Consider the following 20,448-nt stretch of genomic DNA (forward strand, 5'->3'; position numbering starts at 1 on the left):
CCGTGCGGGTGACAGGTCAGGAGGTGCATTTCCAACCCCAGGGCCGGAGCAGTGCCCGCACGTCACCTTGCTGCTCCCTGACAGTGGACTTTCAGGCATTGTGCAGCAGGTTTCCAGGGAGCGGCCCGTTTCCTCAGCCAGCCTACTCATTCTCCCCTACCCGGTGCTCCTTGGGGAATCAACTGTGGCCTTGCAACTCCCATGCTGGGACTTAGGCGGCCATAAACGCACCATCATCCCATTTCTTCTGCCTTCTGGGTCAACATATAGACGGCCGGAATCTGACTTTGTCCTCCAGTGGGTGAAAAGTCTCCTATCTGAATCAGCACATGTTCCTACAGGTCCACCTGTCCGGCCTCTCAGTGCTTGAACTGCAGGCGTCACGGCTCTTTTTACAGACGAAAGAATCCGGTCAGGATTCAATGGACTCCATGGAATCCAGTCAGGACAGTGGTAGGACCAGGAAAAGGCCATTCGCATGGAGGGATTCCTGAACCCTCGTCTGCCGTGCAGAAATGGATGTGCCTACGCTCCACATCCTGCCCCAAGAGTAACGCCAGCCCTGGCCATTACACCTCATGTCCTTGGCCACTTCCTGCTTTGCCCCGCTGGCATGTGCCATGGAGGGGACGGGAACGTAGACACCATCTGGGCACATGGTGCCAATGAAGAAGAACACGTGGTTCCTGGCCCTGGGGATGACGTGACCAACCCAAGGCCACTCGGCAAGGTAGAGACAGTGTCGGGGTCTCAAACAAGACTTCTGCTCCCCGCCTTCCCCCACGATCTGCCTCACATTAGAGCTTCACAGTGGGGCCGGCCGCCTCCCCTGGCCATAGTGGCGGTGAGGGCTGTACTGGGCTCACGGCACCTGGTGCTCCGCAGCAGCCCAAGAAATGATTGGGAATAGCTGTGTTCAAGTTTGGTCTGCGGCCAGGGTTAGGCTGCTGGGATTAAAGGTTAGTTTCTAACAGGGTCAAGGTTAGAGGGTTGGTCTGTAGCCAGGATGGGAGCATCAACCATAGGAAAGGGCTGGGAAGTCAGTCTTTGTTGGGGGGTCAGCCAATCTCTGATGGGGTTTAGAAGTCAAACTGGCTGGGGTGAGAAGTCAGCTGGGTGAGTTCTCAGTCCACGGTTAGCATTTGTTCCTTGCAAAGCTGATCAACCTCTCTGGTCCTTCATGCACTGTCCCTGGCATCCGGAATGCCCAGTTTCTTGAGCAGGGGATGAAGGAGTCAGCTCCACCTCTGGGGTGGAGGGAGCTGATGGGATCACACTCTCAGGTTGGGGTGGCCTTGCTTCTAGGGCTGTCCTCAGCAGCTGGCCTGGGACGCAGACCCCGCATGAAGCGCACAGCGACTAAAGAGACCTCAGGCCCTTGGAGGCATTTCCTGTTTTCCAGTGAGCTGAAAACTCAGCTTCCTGCTTAGAACAGTCCATGGGGATGGTTTCTTTTTTTGATGGCAGGCGGGGTGTCTGGGGGTGGAGGCTTTGTTGGACTTGAGGACAAACTTTCAGGGCCCTGGTAGGAAGTGGCACGGGAAGAAGGGTGGGAAAGGAGAGAAAGAACCCCCAGGCGCCTCGGCCTGTTTTCTGGCACTGCCTTTGTGCTCCTGTCCAAGTCCTTTAGACACAGCAACACAAGTCTAATTGCGCATCAAACAGTCATGTATGTTTCACACAGAAGTGAAGTTTCCCTGGAGAAAGCAGAAGTGTGCAGGACCTGTGTTGGGATAATGACCAGGAGTGCGCTGGGAAGAACTGGGTCTTTGGTGTCACCCAGACCCAGACTCTAATCACAGGCTTGAGTGCTGATCTGCCCCTGAGCTGGCTGTGCTGCTTGAACAGCTACCCAACCTCTCTGAGCCTCAGAGGCTTCATTTCTAAAGCAAGGGATCCAAACAGCCACCCCCCAGGAGGAATAGTGCCCGGCCTACAGCATGCACAGTGAGAAGCAAGTCTCCTTCCTTCCAGCTGAGTGCAGAGGGGAGAGGAACACAAAAACACAGGTCCCCCAAACAATCCAAGCAGCTCCACTTCCACCAAAATGAGGGCTCCAGGCTGGTGCTGCTGTCCCCGCCACGCTTCAGCCTCCTTCCTACCCCTGCAGGCACACTCTGGTCCCCACTCCGCACTCAGCTGCACTCTGGCTCTTGCCTCATCGGGTGGTAAGTGGAGAGAGAGGCAGTGGGAAGACGGAATTTCCTGCTTGGCTCCACCCACCTTGCCTTTAACTGCGTTTATCCTCACCAGCTGAGACTGTCAGTTCCTCTTCCTCCGCCAGGGATCACCGAGGAGCCTCCCCCACCTGCCCTCTGCAGGCTGTGAGGGAAGGTGGGCAGGGACCACCAGCCTGGCCAATGCTTGGGGTTCACCTAGCCCTTGGTGTACTGTTTTTTGTGTCACTACCCTTGCCTGTAGGTGACTGGTATCCACTAGAATGGGCCCTCATCGTTGCCTTTGGAAAGGAGCCTCCTTAGAGCAGCTGAAGGCACCAAGTCCACTGACTAACCACCCGGGGCAGTGCCCACCTGAGGCCTATAGTGCACCTGAGCAGTGAACAGCCTAGCACCCCTCCTAGTCTCTCTCCTCCCTCATTCTTGCCTTCTCCTGGCCCCCCTGCCTTTCTTTTTCAGGACAATAAAGCAGGAGTAAGGTAGGTTTAGTACATCTGTTAATAATGTGAAAATTTCTATTAATATTATAGATGCCTACGTGCGTAGATATCTTGGGTGGAGGCAGAGCCCGGCCCAGCCCTGGTGGCCCTGGATCAACATATCCCTAGATGGAAGTTCTCTTAGAAAACCAAGCCCTCCAGGAGCCCTGAGAACTCACAGATGAGAGTGAGCAATAACTGCGTAATCACAATGCTGTTTTGCTCCAGGAAAAGCCACCACCCGGGTGGGCTCAAAATCTCAAAGGAGGGTTTTTGGGGGGGTCCGTTTGATTTGAGACCCCAGCAGAAAAACAAAACCCCAGCAAGCCCTGGTGTGTGTTGGGGAGTCTGCCCATTTCTCTTACCTCATCCTCCGGTCTACTTTCGGGAGCATAGGTTCATTCATCCATTCCTTCTCTCAATTGCATATGAATATAGTTCAGCCTTAGGGAAAATCACAGCCGCTTCATCCCTCCCTGTGATCCCGTTGGTGTTGCTTTATTTCTTCTCTCCGTTGTACATGCCACCTCTCAGGACAGTTCTAGATCTAGGCAGAGTGATCCGCCCCAGGCCCTGCAATTTAGAGGGAGCCCTTCTCCAACTGCTCCATTTTCCAAGAGTCCAAGTGAACCCACCTGTTTGGCAGCTCCTAGTTCCGAAAACAGAACTAGCACCCCAGAAGCCTCTTTGTGTCCCCTCCTGGTCATGACCCCTCCTCTCCACAAGGTGAAACGCTAGCCTGATTTCCAGCAGCATACATTGTCTGTACTTCATAAGAAAGGAATCATGCAGTGTGTACTCCTCTCTGCCTGGTTTCTTTCACCCAACGTTATGTAGCGAGATTCACCTGCGTTGTTGCATGTAGCTGCAACTCATTTATTCTCATGGCTATATAGTGTTGCATTGCGTGCATATTTCACAATTCATTTACTCTTTTTACAATGTAGAAAGCAGCTGGCTTTCTCTCCTAGAGTATAGTCGAAGGTGGGAAGAGCAGTGGAAGTCCTCTTCCAAAGCAGGGACACTGACAGCAATTGACCTTTCTCACAGCTTCAGTGGGATTTGAGGAGCACAAAGATTTGAGAGGATGAGTTCCCTCACCTCCAGGACTTCGGAGCTATTCTCTGCCAGGGCACTAGGCAAGGGAAGAAAAGACTGGTCATATCTCATTCAGTGACATGCTTGCAGATGTCTTCTGACCTTCCTAGAATGGCTTTTGTTGCTCCTGATTTTTTTTCAGCTTTATTCAGTTATAATTGACAAAGAAAAATTATATACATTTATGGTGTACAGTGATTTTTTGATATATATACACGCACACACACATATTGTGAAATAATTAAATCAAGCTAATTGACATGTCCATCACCTCACATACCTATTTTTTGTGGTGAGAACATTTAGGCTCTTCTCTCGTAGCAATTTTCAAATCCACAGTGCATTGTGAACCATAGTCACCATGCTGTACAATGGATCTCCAGAACTTATCCTAACCAGAATTCTATACCCCATGACCAACATCTCCCCGTCCCCAGGCCCTGGCAACTACCGTTCTATCCTCTACTTTTATGAGTAAAATGTTTCTTCTAATTTTTGTTTAAATTCACGAAAAGACAGACAAGCCAGTAGGAAGCTTGCTTCTCCTTGGGTGGTCACTTACCTAGAAAGAGCTGCCTGAATCGGAGAGAAAAATGTGTGATAAACACGACTTTCTTGGGGTGTGTGTGGAAATTCATGCTTACATCTCCTGGGAGGCAATCGATGTTGCTGAGAGGGTGAACATTATGAGGGTAAAGGCCTTTTTGGATGACACACCAAAGCCTTGGAGGACTTAAGAAGAAGTGGCTTTGTGGGCTGAAAGAGTGACAAGTTAGGCCACCCCCTTACCTTAGGATGACAAATAGTAAAGCTGCAATCATTTCCATAACTTTTAGGGAAGGAGGAGTTTTGGTCAATTGAAATTTCTGGTGTACTCGAGAGTGTACTTGTGAGTTTCAAACATTGTTGAAAAATCTGTGTTGGAGAAAGAAGAGGAGCCGCCTTGCAGAACCAGGGCAGCAGTAATGGGATGACGGAAAAGGAGCCCCAGAGCCAAGAGCCCAGGAGTCACCAGGATGGCCGCAGATATCGGCTGAGCGGGGGAGGTGGGCCCGAGCTAAGCATGGAGCCCCTCTGGCCAGCCCGAGTTCCAGGCCAGCCTGCAAGGAGCTCCCAAGCTAGGAGGAGTTTCCTGGCCCCTAATTCCTGAAGTTCTGAGCAGCAGGCCAGAAACTGAGTCCCAAAAAGGCTTGAATGTGTGTTGGTTACAAGGAGGTCCAGCATTTGCTTCTCTGGAAAGATAAAAATACAAGTGCCCTCTGCTTTCTTGGCCAGCCCCCAACACCCCAAGGCAGACAGGCCACGTCCATGGAGAGCCACATCCGATGTGTACAAGTCCCCAGGATCCCGTCTGGCAGCACCAGCAGCAGAGAGGCGGGCAGGGGTGGGCGAGGGGAGTAGGCAGACATGGTCATTGGCAGCCTCTGTGCATCTTCAGAGGAGGAAGATAGAACTACATCCAGGTTTTGGAATTTTGGAATCTCTAATGTACAAAAGGCAAAAAGCTTCATTAGTGCCACTTTGCCTCTCACAAAGTAGATAAAAATCCTTATTGGGACTGAGAAATAAGACTTAATGTCATTGCATTTATTAGGTTCTGAAACAATACACATTCACATCCTTTTGAATACAGTACATTTGGCACAATAATGTTTACAATGAAATAACACTAATGAATGGCAAGAGATTAAAATTACATCCAGAAAGGAAAAAAAATGTACAAATAAAGCATCACAATACAAAAAAAATCCCTAAAATTGAATACACTTTATAGCCAGAATTATTTTGCACATAATTTAAAAAGAGGTAATTTTTTTTAGCCTTCCTTTTTTTTATTTTTAAAGCAAGAATGCATTGTTTTTTCACCTTTGGAGGAAAAAAAATATGTTTCCATTTCACAAGGTCCATACTGAGAGAACACAGGAGAACAGCTATCCTTCATATATTTTTTTGGCATTTTTTTTGCATTCTTTTTTTTTTTTTTTTTGAGAGAGAGAGAAGGGGGTGGGTGTTGGAAAGAGTAGAAAGAACTGGCGGAAGTGTAACAGTGTGTCTGCTTCCAAACTCTTGTGAAAATGAAAATGAAAGAATGATTACTCGAGGAACACACTAGTCTTTTTCTATAGACCTATGCTGGATTTAAATCTGCCTGCCTGAGAACTTCATCAGCCAGAGGCATCCCAGCCAGCCTGGCTTTGGGTGTGCAAGGGAGACTCTCTGGATCTGGCTGGCTGCCTGCCTAGAGCTGCTGGGTGGAATGTAGTATTTGACTTCCCAGCAAAATTGCCAGTTGTCCTGTAAAAAGGGCCCAACCCCCGCTGCCATGCAAACACTACCAAGCCCTGGGCCAAGGCCATTTGGCATTGCACTTAGAACTTGCTTGGTCGTCCAGAGTTCATAATGGTGACGGAAGCAGAAGAAAGACAGAGCAGTAGTTACACGTGAGTATGATGGGCAGTATTGTCATGTCTTCCTTAAAAAATGAGATGATACCACCGTGAAGATGTTTCTGTGCTTGTACTCAACTCCAGAAGAAGTCTCTCCCCAGCATGTCAAGTTACCGAAGATAAATTAAATTAATCTAATGTTCTTCATCACTTCACTGGTATGCCAAACACATGAATTGATGTAGCATAATATTTAATATTTGCAGTTATCGTAAGAACAGATAATAATTACACCTGAGTTTTTAAAAAATAAAAAAAAAGAGAACTGAATGTCATCATTAGTAACAAAGGCTATGACCAGCCAGATGCGAATATGGACACGAACTCTCCATGGGCTTGAGATCGTCACTGTCCAAGCTTTGAAACTACCACCACAAACATTCCTTTTTCTCCCCATCTCTATCAGGCAATAATAGAGCACAGGAGAAGTATACGTGAAATTTAATATAGCTTAATATATGTTTACATCTTTTAAAATAAACCAAAATGAAATAAACAATACAAAGAACCCCCTCTCCCTCCCTCCCAAAAAAAGGAACACACCTATCTCTCGGTAACTTGAACCAATACACGTACAGAGTATTGCACCTAGACATTATTATAATTATTCTTTCATAGACTAAAGTTTTATAATATGCCTGAACATGCAGCAGTTGATACCTCTATATTCAATGAATTAATTCCACAGGCCTTGCAGCAAACAGTATATACAAAAATCTCAAATGTACAAAAGGCAAAAAGCTTCATTAGTGCCACTTTGCCACTCACAAGTATATATATTTAGGGGCAGCTGGGAAATCCACGTGCAATAGTTGGAATGGATTCCATTCCCTGCTAAATCAGTTCAGTGAAATAGGTAATCGAATGACCTCCAGGAAACATATACACAAAGCCACAGAGAACCCTTGGAAATGAAAGAATGTAACACTGTTAGCATATCTACAGGAGATAACATCACAGCTGTTAAATAGTGTCCACATGAGTTGCCATTGCATGTCACACAAAAACAAACCTCTGAGTGTATCTTGCACATTGTCAGTTTTCAAACGAGCCGCTTTGCAGTCTCCTGATACCCTTGCGTAACCCATGTGTAGCCTCATTCTGCTTATTCCCAAAGCAGATAGTTCATACATAATTTTACATGTTTAATTTTTAAAAACCATGACACAGTAGTACTACCATTTTGTAGAAGTGCGCAAAAAATAACACACCGCTGCAGAAAATAAATAGTGTTTATGCTAGGAACTTAGAGAATTTGGGAGCCAAGTTTTGCTAGAACCCCAGGGTCTTGGCCATTGCTGTGTGGCCTTGGTGTTCAGAGAGAACTTTAATAATGGGGATTACTACTTGTTTCCTTTTCTCTCGATTCACAGTCCCCACGTGCCACGAAAGCACTGATAGCATAAACCTTGAACAACTGGTTTCTCATTGTATATTAGCCCTTTAATATCTACCTGTATTCAGATTGGAATTGATATATTTTGGCCAATTAGAAAGCAAATTTAAGAATCTATTTTTCAAATGTTAATAGAGTTCAAAATCAAATTTCTTTTTCCACAAGGAGTGATTTTTTTTTTTCCACAAGATACTAACTTACATGACTTTGGCATGCTCAACAGCTAAAACCAAAGCAGGCAAGAGTCAGCCATTCCAGAACAAACCGACAGCTAGCCAACCGTGCATCTCCGTCTCCCTCCTTCGTAGGGCGTGCCCGAAGGCGCCGACCCTCACAGAAGCAGCACCTGTCTCTTCTGGACGGAAGGGCAGGGTGGCAAGCCAGGGCGTAGGAGGGATGACAAGCGAGGGGAGTCAGGATTCTATGTCCCACGGCAGAGCCAGAGTCTTCTTGTTTGCTTTCTTTTTTTTTTCCTTGTGGTACAAGAACTCAAGTTGCTTCACTGCCAGGAGCCCCTAAGGAGTGGAACCAGGCTTGCCAACGGTCCGAACACGGCAGAGTGTGCAGCTGACTGCTGTGTTACTGGTGAGACAAGAACCAAGAGTGCCTTCTGGTCACCAGGTGGGCGAGGGAGGAGGTGGCCTGGGGTGAGGGAATGTAATAAATAGAGACTGGACGTGGGACTGGGCTCCGGGGAGGAGAAGTAGTTCAAGACTTTCTGAGCCTCTGGAACACAGGAATGTTCTCGGCACCCCTTCTTGCAGCATCAGCAAACTCCACCTGGAGCGGCTTCAGGGCATCAGGTCTTCGCCAAAGTAGGAGAAGCCTTTGAATTCCTCCTGGTTGATCTGCTTCACGATCGCTTCGTCCACAAGCGTAAGGACTGGCTCTTCCCGGGTAAAGTCTTGGTCAAAGTTATTGACATCTCTTTTGGTTTTCTGTGGGAAGAAAAGAGAAAACACTGAGTTGACGCTGACCTCCCTCCTGGGGTCCCCCCACGGGGAGTGGGCATTGCGCTGACCAGCCTGTGGCCAAAGTGGGCCTCTAGCTACTGACAGCAGACACGGGGCTGTTCCAATGAGGTCACGATGGATGGCCCCAGGACCAGGAGGTGACAGAAGAGGAGAGGAAGAATGAGTCAAGGTGAGAAGGAAGAAGGGGTGAGAGGATATGATGGAAAAGCAGGGAAGTGGGATTCCAACAGACTGTATGTATGTGCGTGTGTGCAGGGGTGTGTGTCTGCACACGTGCGTGTCTGGGGAGACTGGGATGCAAAGCTCCCATTTCACACCCCCTTCCAGCAACGGCTGTAGCTTTTTGGCTTCACTGAGACCTCCCTCCCTATGACCCAGGGAGCAAACTTGAATCCTCCTCCCACAGTGTCTCCGGTGGTCTTTTTCCCCTAGAGGCAGACCCCCATAACCTTGCCATGTCTGCTCCATATGGGATCCTCTCTACAAGTAGAAGGATGGGGATGGGGCAGGACCATCTTCTGGGAAGCCTGCCTCAACTCCCACCTGCTCTCACCATGAACCCTATTTTGTGCTCCCACATTTTTTCTATTATTCCACTCAACATACTGACTTGCCATGATGTGTTTCTGCTCCTGCCTAGACTAAGAGCTCCTTAAAGGCAGGGACTTTGTACTTTGTCTTATTCAACCCTGGGTTCCCAGCAGTTCCCCTGCAATAAGTGTCTATTGAATGAAGTGAGAAAATTCACTACTGATTCTCCAGCTCAGAAGGACCTATACCTAGTTGGAGGTTCAAGTTCTCAAGTTCAACTGGCTTATGGTTTCTGGGGTGTTAGAGGGCAGAAATCAACCAATCCACAAACAAATCCTGGTTTAGGGAGAAAATCAGGAAGTATAAATAATGCTCTCTGCCATTAGGGGCTTAGTGGTGAGTTGGAGAGTCAGTATTCCTGTCTAGAACGCATTGCATTAGTTAGGAAAACTTCCACGGAGAAGTCGGGGCTTGGGCTAAGGCTTGAAGAATGGGTCACAATTGTGTTGGTAGAGACGGGAGGAAGGCAGCTTGGCAGGGAGAAAGACAGAACAAAGGCAGGGGGCAGGAGCACAAAAGATGTAAACGCAGGACAATGGGTTGGCCAAGCTGCTGGGCAGAGTCCAGCGTGGGGGTGTTGGGAGGCAAGGCTGGAGTCCAACAGCAGAGGCCTTCAACTGTGGGTCCTCTCTCCCTGCCCCCGCCCCCCGGTACAGAGCACAATGGCAGGCAGATTGAAGACACTCCAGCAATACTCTTTCAGACACTGATTAACTAGTATTACCCAGGATTAGTGACCTGGATAGTGGAATAAATCTTGTGGAAACATTAGCATTGTTATTTGTAGGAGAAATAATATTAATATATGCTATACCCCGTGGAAACCAGTCACCTAAGAGATGTTAATAAGTAGTCCATGAAGAAAGTGGTTTGGAGACAAAGCTATATTTTGTACTCTGCTCTTGGAAATTTGCCATGAACACTGGCAAATTAAAGTCTCTGAGAAATTCTAGAGTAAGGAAACCTGGTTCTCTTTGTTGAGGCTAGCCTTCCTCAAACTTGACATAAAACTTTTCTTTCTTTTTTCTTTTTTCCTGAGTAGTTTATTACAACCTCTGCTGAGAGCAGAGTTCTGTAGAACATGAGCTGGAAAGTGTTGCTTTACAGTTTACAAAGCATTTCCACATTCATTTGCTCATTTGATCTTGCAAAGGCAGTTGTTATAATCCTCATTTTACAATGAGGAACCTGTGACTCAAAGACATTTGGTGACTTGCTCAGTCACACAAGTAGGTAAGGGCAGAACCAGAACACAAATTGGGTCTCAGCATGGTGTGGAAGGCCTGGAAATCTGGACAGTGGGGAAATGGGAAGACATAGCAAGGCTGACGTTCAACCAGGAGACATTTAGGTGAAGCCCCTAGGCTAAAATAAAGCCAGAAAGACCTTCTAGTGGGCAAGCATGGTGGGAGAGGGCTGTGGGTTGGGGAGATAGTGGGGAAGGTGGGCCAGGTGGGCTGCACAAGGGGTCTGTTTTCAAATGGCCTCAGACTGAGATCAAAATCACAAATGGCACGGAACAGGGATGAGCTAATTTTTGCCATCTTTTAGCATCACCAGTTCTTCTTGGTGTCTTCTATCTGAGCTTGAGCTGCACACAGTTCAGTAGGTCTCAAAGACCTTGGAAAGGAGACAGAAGGGAGACACAGAAAACCCATGGGATTTCCAGAAATACAACTGGTAGCTGAAGGACACCTGTGTTACCCCTTGAGATGGGACAGCTCAGGAGTGGTCATCTCTGCCAGGATGACTGCCTAGGGCAGGAGGACTCTCTGTTCCCCTTCTCCAGTGTGTACAGAGCAAGAGGAAAAGGAGGGTCCTGTTTGGAGAGGGACTTGAGAGAGGAACAAAGACCATCCCCACAGTGACGCACATTGGCACACTGGACGCTGGCGGGTGGTGCCTGGGGAAAGGGTGTGGTGACGTCTCTTCTGAAGATCTCTATCGAAGGATAGATTCACTGATTGAGGAGGGCCACAGAGTACAGGCCCTGTGTGCTGGTGAAATGAGGCCAGAGGCAAGGACTGGGGTGGGAAGGCAGCTGTTCCCAGTATCGTCTTGGGAGCCACCCACACCAGCACTGGAGCAGTAGGGGTGGCAGCAGGGTGAGGAAAAGAGTCCAGAAAGAGAGGAGGAAAACCTCATCAGTGCCACCACTAAGAATAGGCCACGTCCAGGTCTACGGTATTCTCAGGGGCAGGGACACCTCCTTCCCAGCTCCCTCTAAACTAGTTGCTAACAAGGGGAGCACATGTATAAAGAACCTCGGAAAACCCGTAAACTCCCTAGCATTGGCTCCCTGTTTACCTAATTATTTGTGTTTCACCTACTGGTCATTAGTGTCTATTAGTTGTAGAAACTGGTTCCATTTCCTGAGGTTGACTGGGCATAGTAATGAAAAGCTAGATGCTATGGGATGTCTGAATTTCACAACTTGCTTGTGTACACAACTTGATTGTGTACCAGGGACCCAGGCTCAGTCAATACAACTAGCCAATACAACTAGGGATGTCGTTCCCAGAGGACCTCTAGCTCCATGGCAGGCTAGCTTAGAGAGCCACCGAGCTCAGCTACAGGATTCTCAGGGGTCCCAGACTCATGTGTGGCATTTAGAGAACATGCCATTCTTTGTGCTTTCGAGACCTGGTTTACTCACGTCCCTACACAAATTGACCCCTGCCCTGTTTTCCTTGGAGACATTTTAGGTACATGTCAGTTATCCATTCCCAATTCAAATAACCAACATCCCCAGTATGTGCAATTCCTGACTGTTAGCATTAGAGGCCTGGGAGGTTCTCCAAAGCAAATATCTCTTGGAAAACCTATCCCCTATTAACGACGTGTAGGCAGCACAGCACCCTCAGCTTTGGAAAGGATTGCAGATTATATTTTTTACTCACTGACTTTATTCTTTGAAAAGCTGCTACCTCCCTCAGAGCAGGCACAAGCCTCGACTCCAGAGTTCTGAGGGACAAACTCTCAGAGACACTTGTTTATCCTGACCCCCCCATGATCCACATGCCTCCCCTAATGCCTAAATGCCAGACTCTCAGCACACTCTGCACAGCCAGAGAGATGACGCTGGGACAAAGGAAACAACGTTCTAACTCTGCAGACCTTACCTCCCCCAGGAGGCCTCGCCTACAACCTGTGGCCCACACTTAGGGAAGGCTGCACAGAGTAGGAGAAACATCACTGGCTGACCCTGTATCCTGGTACGATCCTTTCCTGGTTATATGACACTGGGAGGTTAACCTCTTTGAGCTTTGGTTTTTTTTCATCTATAAAATGCAGGTGGCAATAGGCACCCTATAGGTTCCTTTGAGGACTAAGTGACGTGTGACTTCAGGTGCCTTGCTGCAGACCCTGGCACATAGCAAGCACCCAATAGATGTGAGCTTCTACCCTGCCACCGAATCTTAGCACTCACGTGAACGTGTACTCAGGTACGTGCATTATGTACAGCTTGGTTGTTAATCAACACAGTTCATGTGATCTGCCACCGATGAGCTTCTAGAAGGTCGGGACTGAATCTTACCCTCCTCCATACTCCTCCAGATCATGAACTAGTGCTGCACCAGGGCCTGCCTGAGCATCCTGCTTTCCTCTAGTAACTGAGATCCTTCCATGGCCCCCCACTGCTTCCAGGATACACGCACCTTCTTCTAAAGCCGGCAGGATCCTGTCCTTGCCTAGTGCCCAAGCTTCATCTTCCTCGTGCTGCAGAAACACGAGGTTCTCTGGACTCGTCCACTTCCTCCCAGAGGCCTTTGCACAGATGCCCTCTGCCTGGAACACCCTCTCCCCTCCTTGCCTTCTGCCCCATGTCTACTCAATTTCCCTACCTCGATGTAAGGAAGGCCTCCTTGTCCCCTCCAGACTGGCTTGACTCTCTCCTCACTTGTCACAGCACTTACTACATTGAGGAGCTGCCTCCTTTCAGCTAACCTGTAGCTCCTTGCAGGCAGGGACAGGGCTGAACTCATTCTATCCCCAGCCTAGTGCAATGCTTGGCACATCCTGAGCACTCGATAGACATCTACTAGAAAAAATTAATAAATACACCTCTTCTGCTGCCACTTTATCTAGAGCCAGTAAAGTGATCTGGGTTCAGGGCCAGGGGCCGCTATCCTGCCAGAGGGTTTTTTCATTTGGGGAAGTGGAGGCAGAGAGGAGGGAGAAGGTTGAGGTCTGATTCATGCAGGGCCTGGAGCAAGGCAGCCCGGATCGTCGCCAGGCCCCAAGGGGTTTCTTCTGCCAGCACTTGGGTCACCAGAGTTCTCTAATTGCTGATACGAGATAGAAACAGAAACAGGTTCAACTGGGGTTAGGGAACATTCCATCAAGACAGATGCATTTGAAGACTTGGCAGGTATGTCCCTGACCCTTGTGGTTGGTGTCAGGGGAAAACAGCATTCCTGTGCCCTTTGGCATCTCTTCAGAAACAAGGTCTCGGATTTGAGAGACCTGGGGCTGACATTTGGGGGAGGACACATTTCTGGTGTCTGCAGTGGCAGAGGGAGGTAGAACTTAAGGAAACAGAGTCTCAGGCCACCCAGATCCCTCTGAGAGACTGCATCTGAGAAGAAAAGCCACTGGGCCGCCTTATAAATCAGGCCTCTGCTGAGGCCTGGGGGTGCAGCGGCTGGGCCCCGCATGGAGACGGGCCGGCAGCCCAGATGCTCGCGTCCTGTCTGGCCGGCAGAACCTCTCACAGCCCTCCCCACGCTGCAGTCGTAAACAGAGCTTCTGCAGCAGCCAGCGATTGCTGCTTCTGTCTTCATCTGATGACCAGATCAGCAGGTGACTTTGTCCTACAGCACTGAGAAAATTCCCTCATCTTACAGGCTAGAGCCTGGGGCTGGCTTTTATGTCACCGCCTTGCTAGTCCCTGCCTTCCTCTTCAACTCTGCTTGGTGTGACAGCAAGAGCATAAGTAGCAGAGTGACCCCAAGCCAGGGGACCTCTGCCTCATGGGTATGCCCAGAACTAGGGGACATACTGTCTCTACGTGGTCTCCAACACACTACTTCCTTCTATGTCACGTGTCAGGCTCTGACTCCCCCTTACATCTCCCCTGACACCAGCCTCATCCTACCTCACCCTGCTCCCAGCTCCTGGTTCATGCATGTGGTCCCTTCTGATATCATGTGTGTGTCATGTTCCCTTCTCAGGGCCCTCTATCTACCACAAGGCAGGAGACACAGCAGACACTTAATGTTCATTTGCTAGAAATAATTTTATTCACTGTAAGTCAACCCCCAAATCCCTCCTAGCTTTGAAATGTCAGTATTCTTATGTAAGCTCCACTTTTCTCTTTTAAATAATATTCTAAAAGAAAAAGAATTTAAAAAATTAGAATGTCATCTCAACATCGATTAACTAGACCTTAACATATTAATAGATACATACATTCATTATACCCACACATTCTAATTCACAGAGAGTACGTGTACGTGCTTCTATACACAGTGACGTGTTAAGTTAAATGGAATAAGCAAAGTATCACTGTTAGTGCCTTGCCTGGCAAAAAAGGGTTGGAACAGAATTTAACTCTCAGGTTAAAAATGTCTCTGAACATAATCCTTCATCTTTCTCCCCCTTTACAATTTTGTTAACCAAGAATTATTCATAATTTTGGATTTTCTTTGTAGAAAACAGGGCAAAACCTACAGAAAGCTTGCTTGGCACTGGGCTGCCTATGGAACTTTCTATAGCACCAATCTTGCCAGGAGCTCTTGGCAGCGCCCTATTGTTTTTCCATCCATGTTCTTCTTAGAAGGTGGTGGCTGGAGCTGACTGTTCGATTCCTGACTCTGTGGTCTTAGCAGTGCTAAGTGTAGTGGCATTACCCTCAACATGCTGGGAGCACTTAAATTGATGTTGTTTGTCTAAGATAGTATCAATGTTTTATCATTTCTTAAGTAGCTATTAATAAAACATTGATGCTATCTTAGTGGTGTTGATCCAATTTAACCCTGTCATGGGTTGAACTGTGTCTCCCAAAAAAGCTGTGTGAAGTTCTTCTACACCCCCGCACTTCAGACTGTGACCTCACTTGGAAATAAGGTCTTTGCAGATGTGATCAAAGTAAGATGAGATCAGTAGGGTGGGCCCTAATCCAGTAGGACTGGTGTCCTGATAGGAAGGCGAAACTGAACAGAGACAGACATACACAGGGAAGACCACGTGAGGAGACCGGAGCTGTGCGGCTGTAGGTCAACAAATGTCTGTGCTACCGGCAGCTCAAGGCGGCCAGGAAAGACCCTCCCCTACAGGTTTCAGAGGCAGCACGGCTCTGCTGACACCTTGATGTCAGACTTCCAGCCTCCCAAACTGTGGGACAATACATTTCTGTTTTCTAAGCCACCTGGGCTGCGGTGGCTACAGCAGTACTCTGCTACAGCAGCCCTGGCATACCTATACAAACCCCAATCTTATTTTTATGAAACTGATTTTTTCAATCTAACAGTAATCCTTTACACTTAACCTTGATTTCTTCTTACTTTGGGACCTCTTTCTAGCTGTCAAGATCACTACAGATAATGATTCTGTAACTCACCTCTCTGGATCTCAGTGTATTCATCTAGGAAGTGGGCATAACAAGTACACCTAGCTCTCTGAGGGTTATAAGACCACACAGGTATAGCCCAGGTAAACTCTAAAACAGGACGTAATTGTCATTTTAATTCTGTCCTCCATCTTATCTGCTATATTCTTCAGCCTTATGACATCCTAAAATTTGATTGGCATGCCTTCAATTTCTCTATTAAGACATGTATAAAAATATTGGTTAGGACAGGGTCAGGCCCAGAGCCCTCTGACCTGCCTCTACAACAGCCCTCTTGCAAATGGGACATTGGGTCCCACCCACTACTCTCTGGGGATATTATCACTAAGAATTAACCAGCCACGGTCACTTTTTTCATCTTGCTTATGAGGATGATATAAGAGATTCTTTCCATTGCTTTGCTGGGATAAAGATATAAAATACCTGCAGCATTTCTCTGTTAGAAATGAAGTTAATTGGCTCTACGTGATTACCATTTTCCCCCTAAATGTCCATAAATTATCATCTCATTAAAAACTCCTAGAGACTTGCTTTAACAACATCCATCTCAAAGTATCCCAAATCCACATATTCCCAGTTTCTAAACACTGGGAGACTATTGGCCTGTCTCCTAGAGTTTGGTATCACTGCTCTATCCCCTCATATCCAAATGACCACACAATAGGCACAGCAGAGTTTTCAGTAACCTGAGATGTAATTCACCTGGATCTCCACTAGAATCACCTGGGGGAGCTTTGGACAATTGTGATGCGGGTCCCACTCCAGAGATTGTTTAAGAGACTGACTTACTTTGTAAACGTTGCCAACTAATTCAATTAAAAAAATGGTCTGGCTGAATGGGTCTCACAGTCCTCCAGTTTGGAGCCTTTGTGCTATTCTATTTAAAAGGTGTTTGCTTACACATTTTAGGAGAGATGAATATGAAGACCCATTTGTCCTTTAAGCACAAATAATTAGCATCATGGCAGCTAAAAATGGAAAGCCACTCAGTTCTGGCCATTCCTGGGTCCAAAGGAGACTGCCCGGCAGTCTGCGGCATCTGTCTCTGTCACTGGTGTGCAGAGCAAGGAGGTGGCTGGGCCTCAGGCACAGGCCAAGTGCACCCCTTCCCCACACGATTGGTCCCCTCTTTAAAACACTCCTGAGGTAAAGCTGCTTCACTCTTTCCGAGACAGTCTGTATGCACAAATGTATTTCTTACGATGGACCAAAGTCCGTCAGATCACCAGGCATTCTGCATAATCAACCACTGCTGATTTCTGTCAAGTCAGCTGTTTGATGGAATCCAACTATTAATACTTCCCCTCTCCCTCCTCTCTATTGTTTGTTAAACTATAAAAAATAAATATTTTTACAAATTCCATTTGAAGAGTTACTTTAGAAAAAGCAAAAAAAAAATCAACTTCACTTATTAGCTAACACCAACCTCCTTCCCTGCACGTGGCAAATATTTCAGTGATCAAAGGTGTTTAGCTGGCTACAATTTGTCTGTGAGTTAGATGGGGTCTATAGCCACAGTCCCCAGGGGTCTCTATCATAGAGCGGGTAGGTATCCTTGTTATAAAGAAGTTGCCACCAAACTTCCAATGCTTGTTATGATGCCTTTAGACAAAACTTCAGGGCAACTACTGGAAGGTTTGGAAGGCAGTGCCCATCTAGAAACCTACAGAAGGAAAGGAAGGCCCAAGACACAACTCCTTGGGGGATTCTGCACCCACAGAAGTGGGCAACATGTTCCTCATCTGCCATTGTAAAGGAAGGAGCTTTCCAAGGCAATTTTCAAAGCTGCTTCTACCTCTAAATTCTATGGCTCCATCATCTTAAGCAAAAGTAAAGAATTTAAAGCAAGGCTTCTTAACCAGGGTTCCCATCCCTAGAATAAGAGTTGTCAAATTTTTCTGTGAAAGGGAACATGGTAAATACTCTAGGCTTTGCGGGGTCTCTATCATAGCCACCCCATTCTGCCATGGCAGCACAACAGCAGCAAGGACAATATGTAAATGAATGACCGTGGCTGGGTTCCAATGAAACTTTATTTAGGGATACTGATGTTAGAATTTCATAGAATGTTCATGAGTCACGAAAGGTATTCTTCAACCATGTTAAAAAAGAAAGCAAGCAAGCATTCTTATTTTTGAGCTGCAGGAAAACAGGTGGCAGGCCAGATTTAGTCCATGGGCTGTAGTTTCCCGAACCCCATCCCAGAGAATGACTCCAGGGTTTCCACGAACCTTGCAAACAAGTGCGTTGCATGTGTAGACGTACTTGGATTTTCCTGGAGAGGGTACTGTATCAGCTTCCCAAAGGGGGTACTAACTCCACTGTTAAGAACCACTGATTTAAACATTTCCCTTATAAAAATCCTGACTTTCTCCGTGGTACAATAACTCTGAGGAATCCACATAGAGAAGCCAGCACTGAGAAGTATTTTCGGGACCTGAAATGTCCCCTTTGGCTTTAGTCTTTCAGACCACAGTGGTCCCCAGCACAGCACATCCCTCTGGCCTCAGCGACCATACGGCGCTCTGTGAGGAAGGCTGGCGTGTCCCATATGAAAATGGCTGAGAAAGTCCCCCAGATGCAGACTGTGCATCTAGGCTCTTTCCAGGGGAGTCATCTAAGTGCAGGTGAAGACAATTACCTCAAAGCATCAGCCCCAAACACATCATTTCTCCATTCTTTTTAGGGAGGGAGGCATTTCTGGGCAGTGCTCAAGGGTGGTGCTTATTCCTGCTCCTCAGACCCTCCCAGGCCCTCCAGGCCCACATGCATGCACAGCTTTGGCTGCGACACCAGTTGACTCTAAAATTTGGTAACAAAAACATAAAGCACAAATTCCAGCTAAGAGGCATTGGGGGCCACATGATTACAGCGAGTCCACGTTGTCCACACAGCGCACACTGGCCCTGTGGAGATCCAGTCTGGGGTTTATACATGGCCTGGAGGTGTCCCTACGTGGCCCAGGAGTCTTGGCTTCCAGCATGGCTGGAAGCACTGGGGGTGAGAAGGGCCTGGGGCGTCTGTCTCCAGCAGAGCCCAGCTCAGCCCAGGCTGTCAGGCTACTGGCTAACTGAGGAGACCCTGGGAGTTGCCAGGGGACAGCAGAAAGCAATGGGCTTTCTCTCTGCAGTGGAGCCCACTACCCCTCCAAGAGCAGAAATGAGAGTGTAGGAGGGTTTGTTTCCCTCTCAAACACTGCAAACGGGCTCTGAAACTGTTCCTGAGGCTACTAAAGAGAACGGTCTGGTGCTGCCATGTGGGAAAGCAAATGTCCCTTTCTGGGGGAACCACCCCCAAAGCCAGGCTAGTCCCCTCCTGTACCTTGACACTCTCCTCCCCCTTCTCTTTCCTGGCACTTCTGGTAACGAGGGATAAATGATGGCTCAGGTAGGCGCTGGCTTCTCCACTAGACGGGAGCTCCACACGGACATCTACCTGTAGTTCCAGCACCAGGCCAGGGCCTGTGACAGCCTCAGGTGGAAAAAAATAACAAAGCTCAGACGGAGACTTCGCCAGGTGCTGTCATTGCACAAATCTTCTAACCGCACACCCACCCTACAGAGAGGCGATTCGGCCACATCCCCATTGCAAAGATGGGGAAACAGGCTCGGAGGTGTTAAACAGCTTTCCCAAGGTATGCGCAGACCCAGCAAGAGGTGGGGTGAGGACTTGAACTGAGCTTGCTCTGACCCTGAGGCCTGTGTCCCTGGCGTGTGCCATCCTGCCTCCCACTGCGAACTGCTGGGAGGCATCGATGCGGCCATCTGTGCAAAGGCACAAAACACTGTAGCCAGCACCAGGTACCAGTTCAGTGGTTTCTGTCAATAATGGGGCTGCTGTGTTAAAACAAACAAGTGCATCCTGCCATGTACCCCTCATGGTGCAGAGGCCACCATCCCCACTAAGCCTTTTGGGGTCATTTCTCTGATACCAGAGGTGAAGAGGGGCATGGCCCTTTGAAATTGTGTATTATGGCCAACAATAAGAGCTACATTTTATTTATAACCTAGTGCGCCAGCCCCAGGAAAAGATTTAGCAAGCTATACTTTATCTCCACTGTATGTGATGCATTTGGTGTTCTAGGCTATATTCCATTCTATCGTTTTTATTCCACCCTATCCTATCCATCAGCTTTTTTTTTTTTTTTTTTTGCACCTGATTCACTAAATTGATTTTACAACCCACTAAAGGGGCACCTCAGGGTGCCTGAGACTGAACATGATGCAGAAAAGGCTATGTGGATTTCCAGGAATCAGAAGCTTGGGAGGATGCAGCACCCTGCCTGCCAGGGCTCGCCTGGGGCCCGAGCTTGCTGACTGAGGCTCTAACGTGAGCTGGCCCCGCATAGCAGGGCATGCGGCGGCAGGACCAAGCCTGGTGATGCATCTGGCGCCCATGTCCCCAGCCGGGAGCGGGCAGGCAAACAGTGGCAACCTGGACTCACTCTGTTTCTAACTGGGGGCCCTTTTCCATTTATCATCTACTTTTCAAAGCAGTGTCATTGTCAACAGCTGCTAGAGTTTAGCTATTCCAGGCATATTTTTGGTACCCAAAGAAGAAACTTTTCCAATCTGGTCCTGGCAAAGTCCATGTTCCTACATGCACCAATCTCTCCCCCGCCCTTATTTATGAAAATGTTCCAGATAGAGTTCTCTTGGCCCAGGATTTATTATTGCACTGCCTGTTGGCTTTGAAACGGGAACTATTAATACAAA

At 47.8% G+C, this 20,448-nt stretch overlaps 1 protein-coding gene across 1 annotated transcript in view; it reads right to left on the minus strand.

The window, feature by feature from the left end:
* Window positions 1-5,320: 5,320 nt before the first annotated feature.
* PRKCE (protein kinase C, epsilon) overlaps window positions 5,321-20,448 on the minus strand; it is a 485,500-nt gene continuing 470,372 nt past the window's right edge. Inside the window, exon 15 of the mRNA XM_012653873.1 lies at window positions 5,321-8,535. Coding sequence (XP_012509327.1) covers window positions 8,389-8,535 — 147 coding nt within the window. The 3' untranslated portion in view covers window positions 5,321-8,388. The remainder of the gene's footprint in view (window positions 8,536-20,448) is intronic.

Source organism: Propithecus coquereli, unplaced genomic scaffold (genome assembly GCF_000956105.1).
Source record: "Propithecus coquereli isolate 6110/MARCELLA unplaced genomic scaffold, Pcoq_1.0 Scaffold43, whole genome shotgun sequence".
NCBI lineage: Eukaryota > Metazoa > Chordata > Mammalia > Primates > Indriidae > Propithecus > Propithecus coquereli.